The sequence below is a fragment of the Nuphar pumila genome, chromosome 2 (assembly GCF_984573655.1).
Source record: "Nuphar pumila chromosome 2, dmNupPumi1.hap1.1, whole genome shotgun sequence".
Taxonomy (NCBI): Eukaryota; Viridiplantae; Streptophyta; class Magnoliopsida; order Nymphaeales; family Nymphaeaceae; genus Nuphar; species Nuphar pumila.
In genome coordinates, this window is record NC_143250.1 from 87,116,191 (window position 1) to 87,125,804 (window position 9,614).

Consider the following 9,614-nt stretch of genomic DNA (forward strand, 5'->3'; position numbering starts at 1 on the left):
ATTTGAAGTCCCTAGTAAGGTAAGGAGACTTTCCTTTGCTCTTTAGTTTTCATATTTTTCTTCTCTTAGCTAATCCTTCCAAGCCCCGAAGGAGTATGGCACAGTGAAATGGGACAAGGCCCACTAGGCAGGTGGTCTTGGTTCAAATCTCGAGGGTGTCACCCCTTGTGCAAGCCTAAATGTGGTGACTTCCTGGGGCAAGAGGCAAGCCCATAGAGTTTTACGCTGCTTGGACAACCACTGTAAGTAAATCATGCAAAGCTAATGCGACTAGGTCTCTGATCGTGAGAGTGGTTTCTCCGTGTAAATATGCAAAAAAAACTAATCCTTTCAAGATTGCTATCTTCTTGACTCGTTTAGCTCGAGTTCGTCGTGAGCTCTAGCTTGGCTTGTCTCTCAATAAAATGTCTAAGCTTGAACACCTCATGTTTCCCGCTCTTCTGCAGCCTTAGATCTACCTTGGATCTTGAATGAACCCCATGCTACAACTGATCATTCCTTTGGATTCAAGGCATTTACTTCATAGATATGCACCACATAGATCCAAGCCAAAGGCAACCATAGTTCATACTTGCATTCAAGCTAACGTTGAGCAGAATTCCCTTGAAATATCCATGCAAGATGAAACAAGAATACAAAATTCATATACAAGATTGAACTGACTACACTCTTGGGAGAAGGTGACGACCCCTTCGTCTCAAGTCTGAGTCCCACCTTTCATAGGGTGTATGGTTTAAAAAAACTTGGTTCCCAGCGAGGGTTTCTCATCATTAAAAAAAAAAAAAAATTGTAAATACTGTCCTAACTTTTAACCTATTTACAAACACCTGCTTCAATTCTATAATTTTACAGATAAGCACTTGGTTTTGCAAAATAATGCTCAAACACCCGCTTTCTTTTAAACCATCTCAGTTTACTATGGTCAAACTGTGGTTTGCTTTTGATCATGGGCTTTGTAAAGGACGTTCAATTGTAAACCAGAGAAGGGGGGTAATTAGGTAAATTTATCAAGAGTGACGATGATTTGACCATAGTAAACCGAGCTGATTTAAAAGAGACGGGTGTTTTAGCATTATTTTTCAATCTTATGTACTTATATGTAGAATTTCAAATATTCGGCGTGTGTTTGTAAATAAGTCAAAGTTAAATTTTCTAAAAAGTGATTGAACAAATTACAAGAGATCGTTTTAGATGATACGAGTCATAAGAGAACCGGTATGTCCGATTCTGAGTCGTCAAGTTTTTGGTTTATAAACTTTGGAATTCTTAGTTGACGAGGATTTATTTTCTCCATATAGGGAAAGTGGAAAGGAGGGTAAAAGCAGATCGAAAATTGGAAAAGGAAGAAAAGAAAAACTTGACTCAGAGCCATACTCCTGAGAATAGGGTGGCAGTGTTAGTATATGCAAAGTCAGCAACTGCAAAGCCTGTCCTCCTTTTGTCATATGTTTTTCTTTGTAGTGGTGCAGATCCCAACGATTAATCTGCAAAGAGACGAAAAGGTAGATCCATGGTCCTACTGTTTTTTACAGCGTCAGCGGTAGTAAAGTGGAAGGTGAAAAGGAAGGGATTATAGAGTGAGAGAGAGAGAGAGAGATGCATAAAAGGGGGGGCATTTCTTATTTTCTACCTGCTTTGCTTTTAGATGTTTTAGCAATCTCTGAAAGGTTTCAACTCTCCCCATGTTTTTGTTTTTACCTCCGCAGATTTTGAAATCGAAGAGGCCAACCAACCCAGTCTTTCTTTCTCTCTCTCTCTCTCTCTAGATTTTCCTTCATTTCTTTTAGTATTTGTAAGGTCTGGTTGCATTCACATGGTTGATTATCCTCTCCCGCTGTGGATTTGAACATTAGCGTCTTCTCCTTTTTCTTATTGTTCAAGAAACAGAATTTGGTCTCCCTTTTTTTTTACTCTTCTTTTCTTCTGTGTGGTACTCTTTTAGGTTTGCATGCAGGAAGGGAGTCTAGGGTTTTGAAGGGGTAGAGAGAGAAAGAGAGACGGGGTGAGAATGAAGAGCTATAAGCGACGAGCAAGGAAATAGTTTAATTTCTTGAGTGGTGGAATGGAGATATCTTTCCTTGCTCTTGCTTGCCTTTTTTCTCACTCTTTCTCTCTCGGTTTCTAGAGAGAGAGTTGGAGGCATTAGTTCATACTGTGTGTATGCTTGTGCCTCCACTATTCTCTCTCCATTTTTTCCCTTATGTTTTCTTAAGTGTTTTTCCTTTTTAGTTTTTTCATATCGGAATGGGTTTTCTGAGATAGGAAAAAAGAAAAATTGTAAGGGAATAAAGAAAAAAAAGGAAGATAAAAGGTGGGTTTTGATGAGTTTTGGGGATTTTCTAGATAGGAACTCTGGTGGTGCAAGGGTAGTGACGGATTTGCCTTACAATATGCCTGTGGGTGCAATCATTCAGTCCCGCCTCGTTGCCCCTTCTGCCTTGCCCAGATCCTCTAAGAACATGCTTAGCTCTCCTGGGTTGTCTCTAACACTGGTAATCATAGCTCAATCCTTCTCTTCTTTGTTCTGGCCTTTCTCTCTCTTGGGGTTAAGAAATTTGGATTGTTGGGTTTTCCTGGCAGACGAGTACCGGTGGTGGAGGAGGTATGGATGGTCAGGGACTCGGCAACGGCGGCGGTTGCGCTGCTGCTGCTGCTGCTGGTTGTGCTGGTGGTGAGCTTGAAGCCAGCAGGCCCAAGGACGATGAGTATGAAAGCAGATCTGGTAGCGATAATATGGAGGGCGGGTCTGGGGATGAACAAGAGGGTGATAATCCTCCAAGGAAGAAAAAATATCATAGGCACACTCCCCAGCAGATTCAGGAACTAGAAGCGTAAGAAGTTCTGGTTTAAATTTTCTTTTATTTTGTTTTTTATTCTTTGGGGGAATGATATCTCAGTTTTTACTCGTTTATCTCTCTATTTATAGCCTCTTCAAGGAATGCCCTCATCCTGATGAGAAGCAAAGATTGGAACTGAGTAAAAGGTTGAATCTTGAGGTCCGACAGGTTAAATTCTGGTTTCAAAATAGGCGTACCCAAATGAAGGTAGTTTTTTTTTTTTAATTGTTTAAACAATTGTTTTTTCTTGTTGGTAGTAGTGGTCGTTTTTGTCTGGGATTTATTTTTGTCTTCTTCAATTTCTTATGTGAAATGTGGGAGCTATTTTAACAGACTCAATTGGAACGCCATGAAAACAACATGCTGAGGCAAGAAAATGACAAACTTCGAGCCGAGAACATGTCGATTCGGGATGGCATGAGGAATCCTATCTGTAGCAATTGTGGGGGGCCTGCTATTCTCGGAGAGGTTTCTTTGGAAGAACAGCATCTCAGGATTGAAAATGCGAGGCTGAAAGATGAATTGGATAGAGTTTGTGCCCTTGCAGGCAAGTTCTTGGGCAGGCCTGTATCTGCTATGCCTTCGGTGCCGCCGATTCCGAGTTCATCTCTTGAGCTTGCAATGGGCAGCAACGGGTTTGGAGGATTGAGCGGCATGGCTACCACATTACCTGCTGGCAATGAGTTTGGTTGCGACGGAGCTCTCGGTGTTGTACCGCCAAGGCCCCCAAATGTGATGGGCCTGGAGAGATCGATGTTTGCAGAGCTGGCGTTGGTCGCCATGGATGAACTCGTGAAGATGGCTAACACTGACCGACCACTCTGGATTCCCGGTTCGCAAGGTGGGAAGGAGACCCTTAATTATGAGGACTACCTTCGGGCATTCCCTCGTTGTATAGGGCCTAAGCCTGTCGGATATGTCACGGAGGCGACTAGGGAGAGTGGCCTGGTGATCATAAACAGTGTGGCGCTTGTAGAAACGCTAATGGATCCGGTAATGAATTTGGGTTGATTTTTCTTTTTCAAATTTTCACTCATGCATAACTTCATGAAATTTTGTTAAATGTTTGAGTCTACTACGTATGATAACTAAATAGGTGCAATGATTTGATTTTGTTTGTCTTTACTGATGGTTACGGTGTCAATTAGAATCTTGCATTTGTAATTCACATTGTTGGTTGTCTTTTTGGTTGATTTAATCATCTTCTAGGCCTTCAAATTGAAGCTCTCACTATTCTTCTCACGGTAAATTGATAATTGAGCAATATGTTGAAGGGGGGCAAAAAATGTCTCATTGATTCTTTGTTTCTTATAGAATCGTTGGGCGGAGATGTTCCCATGTATGATTGCAAGGTCATCCACTACTGATGTGATTTCGAGTGGGTTGTGCGGGACGCGAAACGGTGCTCTTCATTTGGTAATGTTTCTGCAATTCTTTAAGGGAACAACTCTTTTTCAATATACAAATTTTGCCTCTCAATACGATTGATATGAATACTTGTTTTTTTCTTAATGTACACAGATGCACGCTGAGCTTCAAGTTCTTTCTCCCCTAGTGCCAATCCGAGAGGTTCGTTTCCTTAGGTTCTGCAAGCAACATGCTGAAGGCGTATGGGCTGTGGTCGACGTCTCCGTTGACAGCATTAGGGAGAGCCAAACTACTGCTGGTTATATGAGTTGCAGGAGACTTCCTTCAGGCTGTGTGGTCCAAGATATGCCCAATGGTTACTCCAAGGTGAACACACACACACACACACTCCAAAGTTGAATCTAACGTTATGGTGAACAGTAAACTCCTCGCTTATATCACAGTGAAGCAGTTGACTATCTCTACTCCAAATAATCTTAGGTCTTTGTGCTCTCTGCCAATTCAATTTTATAAAGAATAGATGCTTCTTTTCTTAACTTCTCCCTAGGCACCTTCTGTCATGATAATCTAATAAAGTTTGCCAATTTTTATTCTTTTTAGTGGATAGATGCTTCTTCCATTAACCACTGTCTAATTTTAGTACAATCATAGAAATAAAATTATATACCCTAGGTTGCCATCCCGTTTTCTTTCATAATCTTTTTCATTATCAAGGTCCTCGAGACCCTAGTGAGGACATATTGAATGTGACATCTCGAGTCTAGCTGCCATGACTTGCCACCTCTACTTTTGAGCAACCCCCTGGGAAATAGTGTGATTTTTTTTCTCTTATTGGTGTTCCTTCCCACCTCTCAATACCCCTCGCTTCCGCTTCAGGTTCCACCTAAACTCTTGATTTTCAAATCTCATTATGGGGTTTTCCTTGCTATCCTTGATTTGGGCTTCCCCGAAAATACGTCACCGACTCACCGTGATTCAAAAACTTGTCTATTCATCCATCATTTTTAGATCTTCCAACCGACAGTGGCTCCTTGTAATCCTGTTGGTGGTGGTATGCTTTTTTCTTTTCTTCTTTTGGAACATGTATCGCCTGTATAATTTATGTAGATGTGGGTCTCTCCCGGATTCCCTTGTCTTCTTGTATAATTATATATATTATTTTAAGGGATCTCTACTCTTGGTGTGAAGATAAACTCTAAAATTGATGTGTGTTGTTGATTTTCTTTTTTTAAGGTGGTGTGGGTCGAACACGCAGAGTATGACGAGGGTGGCGTTCATCAATTGTTTCACTCGCTGCTGAGTTCGGGCATGGGGTTCGGCGCTCAGAGGTGGGTCGCAACACTGCAGAGACAATGCGAGTGCCTCGCCATCCTTATGTCCTCTACGGTTCCCAGCCGCGACAACTCCGGTACGTCTTGGCCGATTGGTCTTGGCCACAGCTGTTGATTGGCATTTGATTCGGTTCGGCCTCAGCTTGATCTCGGCGTTTCACTGTTGTTGGTTGCAGCGATCACTCTGGCCGGCCGCCGGAGCATGCTGAAGCTCGCGCAGCGGATGACGGATAACTTCTGCGCAGGCGTGTGCTCCTCAACGGTGCACAAATGGAACAAGCTCTGCACTGGCAATGCGGACGATGACATCCGGGTGATGACGAGGAAGAGCGTAGATGATCCTGGCGAGCCGCCGGGCGTGGTGCTGAGCGCTGCGACATCAGTGTGGCTGCCGATCTCGCCTCAGCGCCTGTTCGACTTCCTGCGCGACGAGCGGCTCAGGAGCCAGTGGGATATCCTGTCCAACGGGGGGCCGATGCAGGAGATGGCTCACATCGCCAAGGGCCAGGATCACGGAAACTGCGTCTCCCTCCTGCGTGCTAGCGTGAGTTTTCTTCCTCTTCTCATGAGAAAAAAAATGGGACGCCGTCAACCTTGCGGATATAAATGTCATTTGTGAAAAGATTGCATGGCAACGACTACGAGATCGCTACTCACTTTCTGCTTTGAAGTCGCTGGAGGGAATCGTTAGTTTTGTGTCTGTTTGGTAACTATTTCTGTTCTTGAAGATCACGTTATCGGCCCCCGAGAGTTCGTGAAAATATCGGGATCATCCCTCGTGCATGGCTTTATCCAGCAGAATCCCGATATTTTCATCGTTGGTAGCATTGATTATTTGCGTTTAACTGCATGTTTACTTGCATTTCTTGCTTTGCTTTTATTGAGTGAGACGTGTGTGGATTGGCAGGCCATGAACGCCAACCAGAGCAGCATGCTGATCCTGCAGGAGACGTGCATCGACGCAGCGGGCGGCCTGGTGGTGTACGCCCCGGTAGACATACCCGCGATGCACGTCGTGATGAACGGCGGTGACTCGGTCTACGTTGCGCTTCTGCCGTCCGGCTTCGCGATCCTGCCCGACGGTCCTGGTTGCCGGCCGGCTTCTCAATTCGGCGGGATGGGCCCGCCGGCGAGGGTGGGGGGCTCTCTCCTGACCGTGGCGTTCCAGGTGCTGGTGAACAGCCTCCCTACCGCCAAGCTCACCGTGGAGTCCGTCGAGACCGTCAACAACCTCATCTCTTGCACCGTTCAGAAGATCAAGGCTGCCCTTCACTGCGAGAACTGACCTCTCTCTCTCTCTCTCTTGAAAACGAAAGAAAAAATGAGAAATAAAATCGTGGATGTTGGGAAGCTCTTGTCATCGGAGGCGAAATGACCAAAACGACCTTAAATTTTCCAATGATCGACCGTGGAGAAGCGTCTCTTGGTTGGAGTTTGGGGTGGTTTTAGTCATTTTTTGCCCCGTGTTGAGAGCTCGCTAGATATCTGCTGTTTGGTGTAAGCCAAGGAAAATGGTGGTGGCGTTAAAAAAGGGGTTCGAGTCAAGAACGAACCGAGAAAACTGACTCCATTGAGAGGAACTGAACGAACGACGTTGGAAGAATTCTGAGCTCGGGTCGTTTCACTGAACCAAGGGTGTTGGTTCGGGTATTGACTGGCTTCGTCGAGCCACTTGGTTCGTGGTGGGTGTCTTTGTGTTCATGTTATTTTAGTATGAGCTAAGTAAAAAGACTAGTGGATGGCGAGAAAAGTGAATTCGACTCGAGACTAGTGTTGTTTTTTCGTAATCCTTTATTTCCTTGTGTATGGTAAAATCTAGCTTTTTCTTTTCTTTATTTTATTTGGGATGGCTGACGTTTGCAATCTTGTGCTTCCTTTTCCGTTTTTCGTACTAGTGCTGTTATCTATACTCGTGGGTTTTCTTGTGGGAGAAAGAAAAAAAGACTTGCGCGTTTCTGTTGTGTTTGTGGAGGTGCTTTCGTCGTCTTCGACAAAGTTTTTATTTGTCTATTTTTTCAGCAAGTATGCCATTGAATGTCAACTTGGCTTTAGTGGAAGGACGGATTTGTCCTCTTGATCTCGTCCATGATGAGTCTTGGACTCTTGGTTCTTTTTCTTCCTTGTCTGTGATTGCTAGCTGCTGGTGGTGGTGTCCAAAACCCCCGTTTGGCTTTCGCAGAGACTAAATCGCTGTTTGGGGTTGCCATGGAATTGGGTGGTGGCTTCAAAGTTCAAACGATTTCATCACACTCTTCCAGGTTTGGCTTCGTAGTTCCGTCCGGCTTCCGGCTGTTTGGTTAAAAATCTATTATAGAATTTCCTGTTTGGTGGCGCTTCCGTAATTAATGCCAGCGGTGTGGTCTTTTCGGCAAGCTTGTCGGTACGAGAGTGGGGGGGGGGGGGGAGAAGGAAGAGGCGAAATGGGGGTAGTTGCGGGGCCGCCTCCATTTAATGCTGAGTCTCCGCTTTGGGCAGGCCAAATTAATGCTGGGCGTGGTTTTTCATGTACTAGCCAATGACAGACGAACGCCTGGTACATCATGCACCGTAGATCGTGATCTTGCTTCTGTCATGATGATATTTCGGCAGATTGCGACACGTGTGACTCGTGACGTTTGGTACGTGCGATCTACTTTGGAGTTTTTGTTAGGCCGTGTCCGAGCGTGCGTGCAACCCGGCACGTGCGACTGTTGGTGCCTTTTTCTTCTTTGGTGTGAGGAAACGGACGAGTCGACTGTTTGATTGATTACCTGACCAGGAAATTAAAGGCAAAGTCGGGTCCGGATCCCGATGAGGATTCGGATTACTATTAACCGTTCTTTGTGTCCTTGTGGTGGGGGTGGGGGGATTAACATTGATCGGGTTTGGGTCGGTTATAAATTCAAACGATGTCGTCTCTTAGGGGTACGGATAATTGTATTAGCAAACGCACAATGAGCACATACTTTGTGTCTATGCATTTCTTAGTTTCGGAACTAAATTAAGTCCAGTGATCCACAAGGGCTCTGCTGATCTGGTGGAGCCGTAGAGGCGATTGAAGCTGGGTGCACATTTCTTTGGGTACAAGAGGCTTTAAGGGTTTTATCAGCCTGGGACTTACGTTGGTGAAGGAAGGTTTTCCATCGGCCTAGCCTGAAAAAGAAATTAAGGATGCGATTAGTTAACTTTGGAAGAGAATTCTCAAGAAAATGCGAATTCTCAATACAAAGATACCAAAGAGAATTTATAGTCTTTATATTTTCACCGTTTGGGAAACTTTAAGGGCACTTTTGGAAGATCACATAGGAAAAGAGAGTTTTTGATATGAGAAGTTTTTTAAAAGTAAGCATTTTGCTTGTTTGTGTAGCATGAGAAAAAACAGAGTGAGAAAATGTGAAAAAATGAGAGAAGAGGTGGGGGGGGGGGTGTAAAAATAAATTTTCTTTTGGTAGGAAACATTCTTCGACCCATTCTATCAAAAAGTGTATTTTTTTAGAAAAAACTCAGTGAAAGTCTCTTGTTTTTAAGGGTCGGAAAATTCCTGGCATCACTTTTCCTACATGTTTCTTGCTAGGTACCTTCACTTAGTTAAATCCGTTGAAATAAAAGCCCTTTTTTTTCAAAAAATTTATCCTTATTTTCTCAATTTCCTAGAAAATTTGAACCTCAAGATCATTCTATCTCGGTTCTTCCAGAGATCTCTGAGCAAAATCCGGCCAATGTTGTTGCCAAAAAATCATTCACGTCGTCTACACAAATCGATTGGAGGATAGGAACCACATGGAAGTCTCCCTAGAGACCACTGCTCCCACAGAAAAACCCAGAAATCTTTCCGGCTGGAAATTTTGATCAGATTCTGTTGTCAACTATTGTACCCACTGGAAAACCCCAGAAATCTTGCCGGCTGGAAATTTTGATCAGATTCTGTTGTCAACCATTGCACCCACTGGAAAACCCCATAAATCTTGCCGGCTGGAAATTCTGATAAAATTTCGGTGTCCACTCTAAACACAGAATTTTAGGGACTTCAAATTCAAACCAAACCAGAAAATTGATCAGTATTGGAATCGGACCTGTATGGTTTGGCCAACGATTCATG

General features: G+C 43.9%; 1 protein-coding gene across 1 annotated transcript; it reads left to right on the forward strand.

Moving 5' to 3' along the window:
* The first annotated feature begins 1,323 nt into the window (after positions 1–1,323).
* Positions 1,324–7,366, forward strand: LOC149845954 (homeobox-leucine zipper protein ANTHOCYANINLESS 2-like). The gene is made up of 9 exons (XM_089996097.1): positions 1,324–2,492; positions 2,581–2,831; positions 2,927–3,044; positions 3,171–3,830; positions 4,152–4,253; positions 4,359–4,571; positions 5,439–5,613; positions 5,713–6,080; positions 6,444–7,366. The coding sequence occupies exons 1-9, from the start codon at positions 2,322–2,324 to the stop codon at positions 6,819–6,821; spliced, it is 2,436 nt and encodes an 811-aa protein (XP_089852223.1). The 5' UTR covers positions 1,324–2,321; the 3' UTR covers positions 6,822–7,366.
* The last annotated feature ends 2,248 nt before the right edge of the window (positions 7,367–9,614 follow it).